Source organism: Lineus longissimus, chromosome 19 (assembly GCF_910592395.1).
Source record: "Lineus longissimus chromosome 19, tnLinLong1.2, whole genome shotgun sequence".
In the NCBI taxonomy this organism is placed as follows: domain Eukaryota; kingdom Metazoa; phylum Nemertea; class Pilidiophora; order Heteronemertea; family Lineidae; genus Lineus; species Lineus longissimus.
Window position 1 is genome coordinate 9,129,201 of NC_088326.1, and position 18,514 is coordinate 9,147,714.

Sequence of the window (18,514 nt, forward strand, 5' to 3'; positions counted from 1 at the left end):
ATATGTGTTTGCTGGCCAAAATAAAGCCTTTTATGGGCATGTGTGTGGTTGTCTATTAATGGCAGCTATTACACATTTGTAGTATAACGACTGATCCGTCTTCAGATCAGGGCAGGTTTTTTCGAGCCGCTCGATGTCTATCACAAAAGCAGAAAGAAACACTAATAACAATATGTTGTTGACACTGCCATGTAAACGAAAAGAAAGGTAGACTTTAACGTGTACAATTTAATGTAATTCACGATGTGTTACTTCTTCAGCAGGTGTGATCCAGAAACGCCAAAGTGACCTGGAGCTGAAATTCCCATGTATGTGATGAGTGTAAATCAGGAAAATCTGGAAATATTGTTTCAGTTTCTGTCGCTGATGTCCTTATGAGTAATGATCACCCTGGAGAATGAGTTCTCCAAATTGCCGAGCATCTTTTGATGCCTTCCCTAGATAAAGCGTCTTGAGGCCTGGGAGAATGGCTGCTTCACAAGGAAAACATCCAAAATGTGCGCTCGTTGGTAATTTTAATTTTAATTTTTAATTTTTAAATTTTTATTAAAACAAACTGTGTCCATCTGGTAACATAACAAATATGTCATCATATGTACTAAATTTCGAGGTAAATTAACCAGCAGGTTACTTGTGGTGCACGCACAAAATCAAGCCATGCAAAATTCACAATTTTTTCGCTTTCCATATACATGTATGTTCCATAGGACAAACCAGCAGTGCATTTGTCTGTATATTTGATGCAAATTATGCTTGAAGAACCTTATTACCAGATAAACACAACAATACTTCGCTAAAAGATCAACACAGTTTTTCTAACTTTTTTGAATAAAATTTCCTCTCCCAGGAAAGGCAAGCTCGATCGGCAAACTGGAAGGCATGATGATAAGATGCTCGGCATAGTGTTTGGGAATTGATTCTCCAGGGTGATTATCATTGTTTGAGAAACGCACGAGTAGTGTTACTCTCTTGCTAGGAAGGAAGGGATGTCACTGATCTTAAAACGTTGATCATACCCTTGCGACTAGAGCCTGCGGAAAAACAAGAAAAAAAATCTCCTTACGACAGAATAGCTTTGATATCAAATAAACGTTGCTGTCCCTGACCCTCTATAAATGTCTTCCAACGACCTGTCAGAGATCAGCCAATTATTTTAAAGCCCAGATCCAATGATAGCTGAGAATGTCTGTCTAGAAAGAAATACTCTGACATACACTTACCACGTTACATGACAAAAAATACACATTTTTCGCAGTTGTTCCTTCTCAATAATGACATACCATTCGACATACTTAAGTGTTCTTGACATGTCGCCGAGATCAGCGATATATTTCATCAAGCAGGATTTGGATAAACACAGCAATCAAGTTAAGGAAGGTGCACTTTATCTTGGAGCAATAACCTGATATATGTTCTTGCAGAAGGTATTTTTGGAAGTACAAACCCGCATTAATCTGGACTTTTTGGAGCAAAGAAACTTCACGGGTTGCGCAAGTCTCGCATCAGCTTTGCATTTCTTCCTTGTTGACAAGTTTGATTCTTTGAATTATCAATCGTTATTTATATGTTTCTTAGGACATAGAAGAAGTAAGAGATGACATAGACAATCGTTTTATATATGGTATCATAATGCGCAACTCGAAAGTACCAGGTGGGAAATCCATAACAAATATGCGCGCGTTGTTTTTTAGCTTACTTCACCACATTGGATAGTGTGTCCCTTTCAATTCCTCCGTTGATGAGAGAGTTAACATTCTTTTCCAAATCAGACCATGATACAAGAATAATGCCATGAAGTGATTTATAATTGTTGTCAATATCATGTCGACCAACTTCCTTTTGTTTTTCATGTTTTGGTGGTCCACATGATTGTATTCGGGAATTTCTGCCCCATTGTTCTCCATCGCAAAGAGTCGAGTCTAAAATGTATCAAAAGGACCATGGCCCAGTGCCCAGACTTTTGCCATTTTAGGGCTTTTTCTCCAGCCAAAATCTCACAAAAGTAATTGAGATATACTCATTAAGACTCTTCAAAACCTTCGTCTTCACCCCTAGTTTCGACAAAACAGCAGTAATATGTTGGGGCCTATTTGGAGTACTTTCTAAAAGTAAAAAAAACTTGGAAGGAGTGGTATTTTTGTCCAATTTTCACAATTCTTCACCCAAAATGCGGTTGAGAGTAGCTGGTGACATCTGGTGTCGTCGATGAACTAAAAAAACCTTAAAAATGTAGGTCGTACATGTACGATCTTGGCACTGAAAGAGTTAAGGCCCGTGAATAAAGCTAGCATATATGTACCGCGTTGCCCATAAAAAATCGTACACTACCAACACATGGAATTGCACGAATCACATGAGCCAATTTGATTATATTGCAGGAAATAATGGTTTGAATATAGATCATTGCCATACTTGACAATATTGAATCCACAATTCTTAATATTGAATCCGTAATCCATAAAAGTATGAAAATAACAAGACTTTCAAAATTATATGTGCAAGTAATGCCAGAAAGGAGGTCAATTGGCCTGGGATCACATAAAATTCAGTCAAGACGGATTATTGCTGCATTTGGAAGTTAATTGGCGAATCTGCCGCTTAGGAAGTCATACCGGATGGGGAGTTTCCTACCATGACAAAGACCAATTGCCAAGGCGTCTGTCCGGCACAATATACCACGAAACTGGCACAATCACCCATTGGTAAGAGGAGAAGCCGGTAAGTACTCTAAAATAGTCTGAAATTCGCCAATATCTGGTCAACAAACCGTGGTCAATGTTAACACGTTCCTGCTGCTATTTGTGCTGCAAACATATAATCTCGGGCCTTCCGATAATGAGGTCAATAGTGGAAAAATCAATATTAGATCGGCCAAAACCAAAAAATTATTCTTTTTAAAGATTTTTGTTCGCTTTGGTTTTTCTGTCATACTTTCAAATGGCTATGAATATTTCCTTGCGCACAACGAATTGTCTCTTGAGACTATGAACTCCAAATTTGGGAAATACTTTCTATTCGAGCTCTCACCTTTGGGAGGCAGAACAGTCAATTATCGCATGCAATTGGCCAGAAAATTTTATTCAATCATTGTATTTGTTCACACTAACCTTGTTTTCCCTCTAACGCTTTCTGGAAGATTCGCACATGCTTCGTGTTTGTGCTGCAGAAATCGCTTTTAAGATTCTGAACCTCGTTACGTTATTTTGTCCATTACCTTACAGTTAAAAGAATTCATTCCTAGACCAATACCCGATCTATTATCGTTTCACATCCCATTTGATCCTAGACATAAACATCCCATTGTTCTACTGTCTTATCAAAAGGTCATTAGGGCAAATCTTGATGAAAACGATCCCAATGAAACATCTTGCATGGAGGTCGATAGATCTAACCTGGCAGATGCAATTAAGGTAATGCTTACATCGGGATATTCCCACCAGCATCGTGATATACCCATTTGGAGGTGACTCCCTGATTGCAAGGTCACCTCTCACCACTGCAATAGCTTTTGACTGGAAATTGTATAGACGAATGAATGTCCACTTTAAGGTTTTGTTTCCACATCTGTTCTGAGATTGCTATGGAAAGTGGCAAATATCATGCAAAATACGAAATACAAAGTCTCAAATTCACTTTTGAACGGACATATCGTGTGTGCGGTATGCCTTGAAAATAATCGGGTACCGTGGGAAAAGGTGTGGTTCAATCTGATTCTTGGAGCCCCTTCATGTTCCTGTGCTATGCACGTGAATGAAATGGTTTGATGTCAGACTAAAATGTCACAACACGCAAGAGGCATTTTTCTCCAATGGCTAAAACATGTTGCATATAAAGTACACGAGAAATGTACAATAATCTCGATCATACGTGCACCAGGTTGCAGTTCGTCATCAGATACGTCAGAAACAAGGTCAACCACTCATTCACACATTTTCTGGTTGAAGTCTGTTGAAACCTTAGTAAACATACATTAATTTCATGACTGATGTGGAGTAAATACACTTCCATCGGGTGTTGGTTTTATCAAACGCAGTCACTGAGAGACCGATTCCACTAGAGAGGGAAGCCCCCACGGTTTGCTACTGTAGACGCAAAATAGCAAACTTGGGACATAAAATTATCGGAATACCATTGAGAATTCTCAGAAATAGCCGGAGCACGAACTGGTTACGCCATAATACAAACATTTGTACCTATAAGAGACCCCGATAGGTGTTGATATAGCAAGTATTTGTTGAGAATCTTCATCAAGCTTAAGTTACAAAAAAGCTATGTCCAGCTTAGTAAAGATTTGCCAACTTAGCAAAACAATCCTCGAAGGACGGTAGAGGATATGGATAGATCCCCGCATATTCTTGCAAGGCCATTTGACTCGGGAATGTTCACTGTGGGTGAGGTCCGTTCACTATGAGTCACTGGATAGAGTTCATCCTCATCCCCAGGTTGCCCAAAACACTACTACAGACGTTCAAACTCCTACCAGTAAATCAGCTGCTGACATTGGCCGTATAAAGGTGTTCTCAGAGAGAGCGTAAAGGTTTTTGATTTTTAACTGATATTATGAACAATCTATGAAAACATTGTGTTTGAAAGACAATTTTATAGTATTCCAGCGTAGCTACTATATAAAAAAAATGTATCAAAAATCAGAGCCTGAAAAAAAGAAGTTTGTTCGTGCAGACAATAACTTTTAATTTCATTGAAAATATTCGGGAGCAATCAACCTAGCGAGGTTAGTGAATTTCTGATGAATGTATGCACTACCTTGTGTAGAAAAATGTTGATTGCTGGGCGTATTCGAATTTCTTAAGCTGTAATGATGTGACGTCGAACGCCTAGGATGAATAGGGTGCGGTGTTTTCATTGATGGCTGTATAAGGGTGCGGGGCGATCAGTCAGTCTAACGTTACTTGTTGACGACGGAATATATGCCTACAGACTGCAGTAACATTAGTGTCATATGTCACAGACCGAGGTCCATGTGATAACCAATAAGCGTTTAGTATAATGAAGACAAAGCGTGATAATTCACATTGTCTGGGCAGTGCAATATTCTGTTGCTTACTAATACAATCGTTATTTTTTCTTACATGATACACAACCTCCAGTATAGTAGGAAAGTATAATCAAGGGAATAGAAAGAACCAGAAATTTACCTACACTTGAACCAAAATCGAAATCGTGTCATACATCTGATTAATCAAGGCATCCACTCACTTGCGTGTGCCAAGGAGAGATGAATCCTTACATCGTTTCGATTACGGCACACGTATGAGGAGACCTTCTATGGATGACTATAGACCATTGCTATGCACTAGATAAATTTTGTACGCTGAACTACCTTTCTAATACCGTATATCATATTTGTGGTAATTTGTCACCTTTATATTCTGATAAACTACTCGAAATACACTCCCTTTTTTTCGAAGAAAAGCTTGGTGAATGCGTTCCCGAAAAGAACACCGGCCCACGTCGAGCAATAACGCCGATTGTTCGTTCTGTGTTGGACCCTTATGACTGCTTTTGTCATTTTGTTAATTGACTGGCATCAATCTCGCAGCAACCAGTAGCGATGTTGGTTCAGTAGTAAGTGGGTGTGCGTGACATCGGCCAGTTCACCGTCTAGTATACCGATATCCTAAGCATTAACGTCATGAAAAACATACCGGAGGAAGTGTTTGCCGCCGGTTGTCATTTTTGCACGGGATAATAATTCATAGGTCTTGGTATTTATGTTGACATAGGATCACATGAGGAGATGGAGCAAACACCAAGTTACATGGTGGATTCAGGAACGTTATCAATGGCAACACAGTATTTTGACAACTGTCAGCTGTGGACACTGCTTCACAATATTCGTATTTGCGCAACGGGCTTCCTTTTTTCAATGCTGGCTATCATTTGATAAATATCAACCACTCGTGGTGGAAGACAGCTGTGAAACAAGTGGGGATCCGGATAATCACTTTTGTAAATTCTAACTGAAATGATCTAGAAAAACGAGACTATTTCGACTACCAGAGCTAGGTGAGTATGACGTCACCTTGTTATTGAGAAAGAGAAATATTAAAATGCTTTTCACTCGCCAAGAAAATGTTTTTTTCGCGGCTATTTTTGTGCGCTTGCAAATAATATACCAGTTACTCCCTGCTTCCTTAATAATATGCCAAAGTGAACCGAACATGACCCAAAGTGTGATGAAATAAGGAAACTGCGCGAGTGGCTGGTCCGAGTAACCAGATCGCTCGAAGTGATTTAGCCCGCCTGAAAAATCGCAGGTCGAGTGCCTTCTAATCGGAGATAATCATCGAGTGCGATCTGGTATGTAGAGGTCAGACACCTCTCATACCTAACATATCTCAAGAAATATCACCAAAATGACGATTAAAAGGCGATTTTTGTCATTTTCCCGACAAAAATTGCTCGTGAAAGCAGTAAGACTTAACTTTTGAGTCAACGATCGCGACCTGACGACGTCGCGACCACACAAAACGTCTACGTGAGTCTAGGGGGACCCATACCATTTTAATGGTGCAGCTATCCTCAAAATCTAGGTGCTGATGACCTTTTTTACTTTCGTTGCTGAATAGTGCTGACCAAAATCTGGACGCTGACGTATAAGACTAGACTTGTTTTGGGTCCAGATTTTGACCGTGTGTTAGAAGTCGATATAGTCGTGTGTCCCACCGATGGTCGTGCGTCGGAATATGAATTCGACTTTAAAAACATTTTCAGAACAACGGCGCTGAAGACCACTGGGTAATGGTTTTCACTGCTCATCCATACTTTTTGAAATAATTTCGAAATAAGAATGATTTTTTAAATTTCGCGGCAAAATTTTACGATGGCTATATTCGCGGCAAAATATTTTTCACGAGTCAAGAATTTTTTTGTTAGGTGCATTATGATACGTGCTTATTTTGTGCTAATTGCTAATCACCTCTATCTTCGTAAAGTCTACTACGCTGAGATCGACATAGGGCCAGGCTGTATGCAGTGCATCTGTGGAAACATGGCAACAATGCCATTGAATTCTAGCTAAAAAAGAATATTTCCGCGCGCATGACGTACTCGCTAAACTCGCGAAAATAGTCTGCACGCGAAAATTTTCCGTTTTACAGTACGTCGCTAATTTTTGTACGAAACCTGTTTGATATCACACTCGTGGACTGGACTCCTTTTAATAAGCTAAATGTACGTGTACTATAATCAAACACAAATAATTTAAACATAGGTCAAGCTCTTACACAAACATGAGACTATAACCCCAGTACAAATGGCGCATTCCCAAGATCTAAGCCGCGACTACGCCCGCTACATTATCTACCCTCTCCACAAACAGAATTTGGACTAGGTTGTCAAGTAGGCCAACCTTTTCAACGTGAAGATGCAAATTATGGCACTTTCGTCGCTCCAGCGTAGGTTCAAATTAGACTCTGGGTTGATAAAGTTGGGTTTCTTGTTTCTCGTCCCGAGGGTTGGCCAGCGGGAAAGTTTGAAACCGATTCTGGCTTGCATTCTATAACATACACGAAGTAAATGCCACAATGATATGACTACATCTCCGTTTATGTTTCAGTTATCGAAATGGGCAAAACAATTAGACAGGCAGCAAAATGAATACAACTTCTACAGCCGTTGAAGCAATCTTGGCCATCGAAACTACTTCGCAAACCAACACATGCCTTTACAATCCCGTATACCCAACGGATGGTGCAGGAATGGTAAGATTTGTATTCGTGGTGCCAGTATGGCTTGTGGTCGCTCTATTGGGCCTCATAGGGAACACGCTCGCCTACCTGGTCCTCCGGAGAGAACTACGTCCATCGTCTACGTCATATCTCCTTAAGACATTGGCGGTTGTTGACAATCTAGTCCTGGTGACCTTCATTTTAGACGATTCGTTGGTAAGGATATACATAAGCACTGGCACGCTGGAGTCTTACTATGTGTTCTACATGATAGCGCATCCCTTTATTTGGCCGTTTAAGTGGTTCATCAAAACATTGTCTGTCTACACCATTATTCTCGTCACGGCGGAGCGTTACATAGCGGTGTGTAAGCCATTGCAAGCAGCGTCATGTTGCACTATCAAGAAAGCAAGGATCGCATTTCTTGCGGTGTGTCTCTTTTCTCTTCTGTACAATCTACCGAAATGTTGGCAATTAGAAACAATCTACAGAGTTGACGCCTGCACAGGAAGGAGTCGACCATTCTTTATAAAAAGGGATTCTTTCGCCAGCGATTTCTTTTGGGATACCATATACGGTGTCGCTCTCTATATTGTATTTCTCTTCGCCGTCCCATTCCTTGTACTTACCGTCTTGAATTTGTTTCTCATTCGCAAGTTGAGAGGTGGCGCCTCTTGTGACTTTCAATTGACAGGTTATACAGACAAACGACTGCGACTTAGCAAAATGATGACAAAGCGGATTGTTGTCATTGTGAGCGTGTTCCTTATTTTGGAATTACCCGCTATGGTAATGAACGCTATAAGCGTCTTTTTTAGTGACCATGTTCCAAAAAATAATCTTGTATTTCATTTGCTGCAAATTTCGTACGTCCTTTCCGGTATGAACTCCGTGGTCAACTTCTACCTGTACTTTTTGACCGGATCTAGTTTCCGACAGACCTTTCGGAAAATGGTTACGGGAAAACGGTTTATGAAACGACACAGCTGTGCCCCACAGACTCTAGGAAGTGATGTAACGGTAGTGTCCGCTTTACCTGCGGCCAGTGTTAATATTACCCAGCGAAGCACGGCCAGCTTTGTTCAGAACAGGCCCTGTTCCTCTATTAGGTTTGATTCTGTCTCCGATTTCATCTAATTAACCGAGGCATGGTCGCTGTATTAGTTGTTTCGCCTTGCTAACCAAGGCTTCTCAGTTAAGATCTTAAATGACCAATTGTATCATCAAACGCAATATTACAAAGCTGTCGGTTACCCAGTCGCCTCCCATTCTACACCAATATTTCCTTCAAACAATTGCCCATAAATAGGCAAAATCTTAAATATAACCTAATTATCACTATCATTTCCGATAGTGATTCCGATTAGACTCGAGTTAGCCCTCCGTGCATCGATCCTCTTCATGTGGACCGATGCACTAGTATGGTGCTGCTCGAATCCATGAATCTACACCTTGACGTCACGTCTGACACATACTTTAGACATCATTTTCTCCGTGGCGGACAACTTTACTTGTTTTAGTTTAAACACATAAAAGTACACTGCGTACATTCGTCATTTTCCCCTAATTTGGCTTCGGAAAAAGGTAAATAACTGCATTGACCTTGTTGACGAGTTGAAATCGAAATGACCCCACGGCCCGTAGAAATCGTTACACAAAAATTGATATATAGGGATAATTGTAGCCCCGTTTTATTTTTAGCCCCTGCATTGTTTGATGCATGGGGATATCAATCAATATCATAGGCAGGGGCTACAATTAAACCGGGGCTACAATTACTCCATTCTACCTTACATGAAACCATGATGGCTGCCGATGAAGTCCTGCGACACGTAAAACAGTATCCAGGTTCTAGGATTAGTACTTAAAAGTACTAGTGAACAATACACTAGTTCACATGCAACAGGAATTCATCTCTCATCTCTCTCGCCTTATACAAAAAAGAACTATGTTTCTGAGCGTTAAAACAGAGCTAGATTGCATTACATTTGCAAAAGACTTCCAATTTGGCTCCACCATTGGTATACCCATTCTCCTTCTCATGAAACGAACATCTGCACAAAAATGAAAATCGTGTAGGTGGAAATTTATTTGATATAATAATAAATCCATGTGTTTAATATGAGGAATACAATCGGTTGTGGTTTATGCAGTAGATTTCATTCTCTTCCGAAGAAAATCTCGTGAAAAAAAGCAGTTGATTTGTTGGCGTAATGACGGCTTCACTCACTTTTGGTGAGACAACCAATACCAACAGTAAGGTATCAATTTATTTTCTATAACGCCTCAAACGATACATTTCAGGAATACTAGTATATATAATCAACCGAAAATCTACTTTCGGCACATTTATACCGAACCCAAGAGGTTATATTTGTCTAACGAACATATTCGTGGTCAAAACGAGGCTGATACATCATGCATATTGTTACCAAGGTGTTTCAGAACTACATTCCATCATTCACGGGTTGACAGGCGCCTCCCCTTACGTTTTCTACGCAGCGCCCCATTTTGCACAATTGATCCTCGTTCAACTCGATCACGTCGCTCTCTCGAATCACTCGATTTTCTCGACTCTGACGTCTACTTGCTTGCTTGCTGGTAGAGAGAATCAACTGCACCAAACATGAGACATTAAACATGGCCGTAAACCCTTAAAAGGAAGGGTGGAAAAACGTTTTCACGGTTTTTAGATGACGCAATTGGCGTCATTTTCAGGAACAAGTAAATTTAATAAGTTGACTAAAAAGGATTTGTGGACAGTCTTAATTGTCTCACCTGTTTTATTGCTATCATCGCAAATAAGGCTGAGGTTTTATACCGCGGATGTGAAATTAAATCAACTCGCTGTCGTCGGTCAAAATTGATCGGATACGAATATCCCATTATGGATCAGTGGATGTAATTCAAATGAACCAGACCACTCCAGATATCTGGTGAAAGAGCAGTAAATATCCTGTCTGACATTTTAGCTGCTGTTTGTTATACAAAAATCTATATGTATAAAACTTCATCTCCGCGGATCCTTTGTGGTTATAGCTTAATGTCGGGATGTAAATTTCATCATCATCATCATCATCAAGTCCTTTACCCTAATGGATGTGCAGTGTTCACAATTAATCTCCACTGAGATTGGTTTCCAGCGTATTAGCTGGTTCGAACACAGTCCAGTCCACTCCTTGATATCGCCAAGCCACCATCGTTTCGGTCTGCCCCGTTTCCTTGTGCCCTCGACTGAACCCTGCAGAATAATGTTCGCCAGAGAGCTCTTTGCACGGGTGTCATGACCGAACCACCTTTAACTTTCTTTTCTTCACAGTTGTCAATAATGTGTCATATGGCCCTATAAGTTCAGTAACCAGATCCCCTACCCTCACATTGCTGGGTAGACCAATGGATTTGTAACAGTAGCCGATAACAGTTTATTTCAAATGCGTTTCTCAATTTTAGCATTCAGCGTCCATGATTCGGCTGCGTTCAGAAACACGGATAGGACAAGACAGTGTGCGAAGCAAACAGAGTTTGTCGCTGTTGAGATGGTGCGGTCACGCCAAATTTACTTGAGTCTTGCGAACGCTTCTGTTGCTTTCGCAATCCTAGCATTGACCGCCTTTGTTGAGCTACCTTCCTCGGTTTGTATTTACCACAAGTAGGTGAAATTCTCCACCTGTTCGAGGTGAGTACCTCGCAAACAGACTTCAACGGTTTCCTTCTTTCCAGATACCATGTTCTTGGTTTTTTCTCCATGCGGTATCTGCCGCTCGTGTGATCCAGCTATATGTTGCCTGATTGTTCTGGTCTTCTGTTGAGCCGTTAAATAGGTCGATGTCGTCCGCGAAGCGGAGATCGCTTCTCACCCTCCCTGAGACTTTCATGGTGGACTGATGGTCAATTTCAGACATGATATTCTCCAGGAAGATGTTGCACAGGGTAGGTAGTGTATTAAGCAGCCCTGCCGCACTCCGACTGATGTGGGAAACATTCGCTGAACTCCTCTCCTGTCTTAACCATGCTAGTTGATGCCCTGTACAATGCTCTAATAGAGTTATTAATGCCCCCGTTTATGTTGAACCACCGCATAACTGCCCAAAGGCCCTCTTGCCATATACAGTCAAAACATAGTCTACGAAGGTGTGTAAATTTGATGCTAAGTTGCACTTGGAAAAACAGCTGGTGATGTAGACAATACCACGAACTATAGGTTCCAGTGCCTGCTGTGCGGCTACGGGATCAGGTGACAGGACAGGCTTTGCTTGACTTGATAATTGCAGGGCCATTCAAATAAGGAGTCGGGCTACTAGGGAGCGCATGGATTCAGCATCTAAGCCACCGCCTGTTCCGAAAGACGCGCGCTGGGACAAAGCTCTCGTGGGTCACGCGTTGGTCGATCCAAGCCAATTCCGCACAACTGGAACTTAAACAGTTCTTCGATCAGCTGCATGGACATAGCCATTACAAACGCCCGTTTTAAAGCAAAAGCCAGCTTGAAATTCTCTGATTTCTATAAAACAATTCAGATACAGTGTCAAAGACAACATTGATATGAAAAGCGATATGCTTTGTTTTTACTTTTCGACAGTTTTGAGGAGTAGTGATGGCACTGATTTGAGAATAATTTTCGAATTGCGCGTTTTTCTACCCTACATCATCACACATTTTTGTGATTAGCAGTTAAGTATGTTGTCGGTGCTTAATGGACCATCTGAGGGTGTAATAGAATTCCATTTGTTGTCGTCTGATGGGATATTCATATCTAATCAATTTTGATCGACTACAACGAGATTTATAGCAGGTTTAATGTCGCGTTCGCGGTAAAAGAACGAAAAATATATGAAAATAATGCAAAATGTCTCCATTTTTGTGATTGATGAGTGATCGGTAGTTCGCGACACCTGGCAAATTAAAAAACAACAAAAACAATTATTTGATTGAACAATGCCCAGCATCATCTCAATCTTCATAACATCAGGGTGATTCCGACAGACTGACCATCCGACTTGCCGAGGTCGATCAGACAACATCTCATTTCGCTGCAGTATACTATATACAGTCTCCCCTTAGGTAAGTTATCAAAAACTTGGTCGGCTGCGGTGCTGTTTTCCATGCTTTGTGCAGCCATGACAGGAGCCAGTCATCCCCAGGTAGGTTACTGAAAACTTTGCTCTTTCCTCCCCTCGTTCAGCTACGAGAGAAGTCAGTCTTCCCCAAGGTAGGTGACTGAAAACTTGGCTGATTCCTCCCTTCCTGCATCTACGACAGGAGCAAGTCTCCCCAAGGTAGGTTACTGAAAACTTGGCTGTTTCCTCCCTCCCTGCATCTACGACAGGAGTCAGTCTTCCCCAAGGTAGGTGACTGAAAACTTGGCTGATTCCTCCCTTCCTGCATCTACGACAGGAGCAAGTCTCCCCAAGGTGGGTTACTGACAACTTGGCTGTTTCCTCCCTCCCTGCATCTACGACAGGAGTCAGTCTTCCCCAAGGTAGGTTACTGAAAACTTGGCTCTTTCCTCCCCTCGTTCAGCTACGAGAGAAGTCAGTCTTCCCCAAGGTAGGTGACTGAAAACTTGGCTTTTTCCTCCCTTCCTGCATCTATGACAGGAGCCAGTCTTCCCCAAGGTAGGTTACTGAAAACTTGGCTGTTTCCTCCCCTCGTTTAGCTACGAGAGAAGTCAGTCTTCCCCAAGGTAGGTGACCGAAAACTTGGCTGTTTCCTTCCCTTGTGCAGCTACGACGGGAACCAGTCTCCTTCAATGCATTACATGTAGTAGTGAAGAATGACATGCAAAGAAATCAACATTAACCCTATAGACGCCGTATCGCCCAAACCAGCCCAAGCATGCATCAAACCGCATCGCCCAAACTCGCGTACTAAGCGGCCCCTGAGGGACAAATTAACGACGATTACAACTATTCAACCTCGATTCTAGATAGTAGGCATCCTAATCTTCAAGATCCATGACCGTTGTGCATAGTTTGCTGTGGAACGATTGTGTGTATTTTCAAGGTCAAGTTATTGGTTTTTTGGTGACGAGGTCGGCCTGGCTGGCATTCTATTGTGCGTGTATATGGATTGAATAGCGGCCAGTGTACAATGGCGAGGCGTCTTTTGTCTGTCGAGGAAGTGTTTGCGGGACTTGAGGATGCCGATTCGGGCTATGACAATGATCTTCAAGGGGATAATGATTTTTTGGCGTGGTCCGGGTAGGGAGGGGTTAATTTTCGTACTTTTGGCGTCTGGCGTCTAAAGGGTTAAACATGAGCCTATTTTATATCGTTCCAGTTCAATCCAAGCAAACAATGAACATTCAGTGTGTTCTCGCCACTATTTTTCTGGTTGGTGTATCTCTCGCCAACGAGGACGTTCCCGAGGGCGTTCTCGAGGGCGTTGACAACCCAGGTAGGAATTTGTACGCAGTTACTATTAACATTCTTCTCTAGAAACCGTAACTAGAAAATCTTCCGCACATATCACTTAGGAATACCTAATGTAGATTGTCTGAGTAGCAAATGTAGGCCTGTGCGACGTTTTTAGAGGCCAGCTCTTGCTATTTACAACTTGAGCGTCAATGGGCAATTGTTTCTGTTGCAGTCTTCGATTCCCAAAACGTGGACACTAATGTTGCAGCACAAGACATGAATTACCCTGCCCAAAGCTTATTCAAATTATATTTCTATGTGATATATATCGAGTAAATGATTAACTGGTGCTTTTGGGATGAGACATGTATCTAGCACTGAACCAGCACCTGTACGAGTTTGGACATGTTATGCAGAGTTTCTGAAACTGGGTGCACTGTTCAATAGATTGGTATAAGAATGAAAACATTATCGTAATGACTGCGGCGTATGTGTTCGCTGGATTGGAGTGTGTGTGTCGGCCGGGTGATCAATGGTTGCACTGTCATGTTTTGTGTGTTTTTCCTGTTTTGGAAAAAATCTAAATATTTCTAAAATGAGCAGACTAAACTACATTAATTTTTTTCGCATCTTTCTCGAGCATTGGCTATGGTGCTTCACGTGAAAACCGGTATTTTTGGATTTATCTTTAAGAAAGTTATGTCAAATCACGGTTTTTAGTCGTTTGGTTTGAAATCTTTAGTTTGGGGTATAGCCTCAAGTGCTCAGAGCCAATCCTACGCTAATTACTGACTTGTATTCATTAAAAGGCGTTCGTACAGAAAGAGGAGATCACGGCCTTTACATTGGTGTACTGCTTCAATTGGTCGTTTTTTGAAAAGCGCCTTCAAAACGCATTCTTAAATGGGTGTCATTTGCAATTGAGAGAACTTCCTGACGCCATGAACTTTCGGGAAAGCTGTTTAGCGTGTCCTTAGGATTGTCGTATTTGATTCTCTTCCAGACGTTCCCACGTGTACAATAGAGCAATGTATAAAGAGTTCTCCAAACATCACGTGTCCACTCGTGAATGATGGTATGTAGTTCTAAAACACCTTGGTTAATATGTTTTATTTTTCTAATGGATGAATTATTACCCTCGTTTTTACCACAAATGTTTCCGTTAGTCAAATTATCCCTTGGATTGGTAATAAATGTGTAGAAAGCAGACTCAGACGGCGTTTTAGGAACGAAACTGGTACACCTTCTGCTTTCTGTTGATAAGTCAGAGCTTTTGGAAGAGGGAGTAATCATTTCAACCCTGTTTGTGTGTGAGGAGGGCTCGACAAGATGGTCAACGAATGGACAAAAGGTAACTTCAGTCAAAAAATTGATCAGCGAAAGGGTAAATGAGCGCGAATTTACAATGTTTAAATATGCGTCCCTTACTTCGCTGTTAGAAGAATTCAGGCCTGCCCAATAAACGGTCTATTGTCTTCAAACAAAGCCCGCTCACACCGAAGCCTAAATTCACACCGTTCTTCATTCTTATCAAAGAGTTACTAGGCCTAATCCTGATCCACTCGACCCCCAAGCAACAGCATGTGGCAATTGGCAAATAAACCTAAATCTTCGCTCTTTTTAATTGTCCTACCCTGTTCACTGAGGCCAAGATCCCAAGACCGATTTGTAAGCAGTAGATTTCCCGAAAGGCTACTGACCCGTCTGATCTTCTCAAACGAAAATTAGACGGATGTAGTGGACTCTCTGCACTCATCATATAATGCCGTCACAAAACATTTGGCGGTCTATTTTTGAAAATCTATTCCCCTCGCGATTTGGTACCGTTGTCGCGTTCGTCGGTGTTCGACATTTCGAAAACATCATTAGTTGAATCAGAATACAGTGAGTTCAATACGATCATAGAATCTGTTGGTGTCAATGACCTGATGACAATTGCGTGTTTGATTTCTGTCACCCTATGCATGCTTCCCGAAATTGGTGGCTTGCATTGGAACTAACTTTTTCCCCCTTGTCCGTCATTAAAGGCATTCAAGTGTGTTGGTCAACCATGACTATCTCCTTTGTCCCTCCACGATAAGGCCTTGTTTCCCCTTATGACATCACTATTTCGGACACTCAGCGCCCCATTTCTGGAAAGGTGTATAGGTGCGCTGTTTTATTTCAGCCGACATTGACAAAGCCACTGATTTTTTCATCGAATGCAGAGGTAAGAATAATTACATTGTATAACCTGACATGCCTCCAGGCTGTTCTTAAGTTAATCGAAAATGTGCTTCAAACGTGTTTTAAAATAAGGAGTGCAAAATCCTTTAATTTAGATTGCTTTTGAAAAAGCTTTACATTTTTTCCTGTGAACACAACTGTATCCATCAGAAGTCTATCGGTAAACTGATCGATTTCGAAATTCGAAAATACCAGTAAGAGCTTTTTTTCATTTCGGTGATGAAATCCCTCTACGCGATGCATATTTGTGTCGGCAGAAGAACCCTTATTTCTAATAGTGTATGTGACCAATCTTTTATTTAACGATGTAGCTATGGCTTTATACCCCAGTTTCGGACTTCGAAAAAATGATTTGTACAATACATGTACATGTACATGTACTTACAAGCGTGGATTGATTGGATTGGTTTACTAACCTCTCGGTGGCAGCCTCTCTAATGGCATGTTTCTGTCTTATTTCAGTTGGCGATTGCATGACCCATGTCGAGGTTGACTACGTGCCTGATTGGACGTTGTACAATACTTACGACCAGTGGTGCCAACAGTGCCGATGCCAGGAGGATGGGTCGGTCAGCTGCAAGTAAGCATCGGCCAAGCAGCCTAACATCTGTGTCCAAGTGAGGAAACAATGTATATGTAGGAAAATACGGACTTGCCATGACACTCAAATAACAATATAGAGGCCCGAATGAGAAATAAATATGTTGGCTTCAGAAGTAGAGTAATTAATGTTTCCTCGTTATCTTTATCGCATATCAAGAACAATCCCCTTTGTCTTGAGAGATGTCACTTCGAGCTCGAGGGATATCAGTGTGACGTCAACATGAAGTCATCAATTACCCCGATACTATAACGAAACTACCAAATTGATATTGAAATTAAATGAACTCAACATTGTCTCCAGTTTTTAGAATCTACATATCCTAGGGAAGACTGGCTTCTGTCGTAGCTGCATGAAGGGAGGAAGGAGCCAAGTTTTCAGTCAATAACCCACTTTGGGGAGACTGGCTTCTGTCATAGTTGCACGAGGGGAGGAGGAAAGCGCAAAGTTTTCAGTAACCCACTTAGGGAAGGCAGGGTACTGTCATAGTTGTACGAGGGGAAAATAGTCAGGTTTTCAGTATATAACCCGCCTTGGGAAGACTGGCTACTGTCGTAGCGGCACGAAGGGTGGAAACACAATAGGGTGTAAAAAAGCCGTTTGTACTTCTCAGTGCAGACCATCATGTAAGGGACTGTGGCCGGGTCGAATATCGCAGCTAAAATCTGCGTCCTAATTAAGTCGATGATCATGAAAACTGTCAGGGGTTGGGGAGTGGAGAAGTTGGTATCCCGTTAGGTTCGAGAAGGTTCTGGCCAGGGATATCTGGGCAGATAGGACTCATTGATTGCATGGATAACCTTCAATGTTAGTCAATATTTGGAAGGGAGGAAACTGTCATTTCTGTCAGCTGACGGCTTTGGGGCGTTGCATGATGAAGGTTCCGAAAGCCCTTGAAATTAGACTGAAGGTAGGATCATGATTCATTGAGGCCGGCGAAATAGGGAGTTGTAAAGGCAGGCCCCTTTGACTTAAGGTACAATTGATCAAAGACTTATCGGATCTCTGTAGCAGTATTTTGCTATTGATGTGAAAAGGACAGCTTTGAGAACGAGTTATTTGATAGTCTTGAGGCATGCGCATTGGCATTTTGGATGGGCGACAAGGTTATGATTATATGAATAATCAGGTTGGGTATTTCGTGGTAACCTGTGTATTTGTTTAGGTATTTTCGGTTCATTTTCCTTCAGGGAGGATGAGGTTTGGCAGTTTTCAGCTCATTTTCTTTCTTGTTGTGACGGGGACACAATTTTGCCCTTTTTGCTGGAGTGTGGTTCTGTTTTAGAGTTGGGTAATTTTAGAGTTTGGAAGTCTAATACAGAAACAAGTGGAATCTGGCTATTATTGGCGCCAGGGTACGGCAGGAACGTGGTCGTTGGAGACCAGTTATTTATCCCAACTCTAATATCGACAGAGTGTACACATAATGTTATACCGCTAAGGATACTTTGTAAATAAATCAATACATTTATATTGATCTTCTCAAATTTGACAATAGGACATTTTTTAGATAATTTCGATATTTTACGATCCAAGCCAGCTTCAATGATCATTGTGAATCAACACAAAGGCCGTGTCGAGAAACGATGGAAACCTTCTACGTGGCATCGCCTGGCGATTTCTACCCAAATTGAACATGC

At 41.5% G+C, this 18,514-nt stretch overlaps 2 protein-coding genes across 2 annotated transcripts; both read left to right on the forward strand.

Annotated features, from left to right (window-relative positions):
* The first annotated feature begins 5,930 nt into the window (after positions 1-5,930).
* LOC135502796 (FMRFamide receptor-like) lies at positions 5,931-10,004 on the forward strand. The gene is made up of 3 exons (XM_064795901.1): positions 5,931-6,027; positions 7,580-8,480; positions 9,996-10,004. Exons 2-3 carry the CDS (start codon positions 7,617-7,619, stop codon positions 10,002-10,004), a joined length of 873 nt encoding a protein of 290 aa, XP_064651971.1. The 5' UTR covers positions 5,931-6,027; positions 7,580-7,616.
* A 3,873-nt stretch (positions 10,005-13,877) lies between these two features.
* Positions 13,878-16,982, forward strand: LOC135503265 (uncharacterized). The gene is made up of 4 exons (XM_064796765.1): positions 13,878-14,087; positions 15,051-15,122; positions 16,215-16,256; positions 16,736-16,982. The coding sequence occupies exons 1-4, from the start codon at positions 13,946-13,948 to the stop codon at positions 16,855-16,857; spliced, it is 378 nt and encodes a 125-aa protein (XP_064652835.1). The 5' UTR covers positions 13,878-13,945; the 3' UTR covers positions 16,858-16,982.
* Positions 16,983-18,514: the final 1,532 nt, after the last annotated feature.

Bases quoted from the DNA above. Each gene is read 5' to 3' on its own strand.
- LOC135502796 (XM_064795901.1), top strand. From the start codon at position 7,617: ATGAATACAACTTCTACAGCCGTTGAAGCAATCTTGGCCATCGAAACT.
- LOC135503265 (XM_064796765.1), top strand. From the start codon at position 13,946: ATGAGCCTATTTTATATCGTTCCAGTTCAATCCAAGCAAACAATGAAC. The intron at 14,088-15,050 runs GTAGGAATTTGT...ATTCTCTTCCAG, and splicing joins CGAGGGCGTTGACAACCCAG to ACGTTCCCACGTGTACAATA. The intron at 16,257-16,735 runs GTAAGAATAATT...GTCTTATTTCAG, and splicing joins TTTTTTCATCGAATGCAGAG to TTGGCGATTGCATGACCCAT.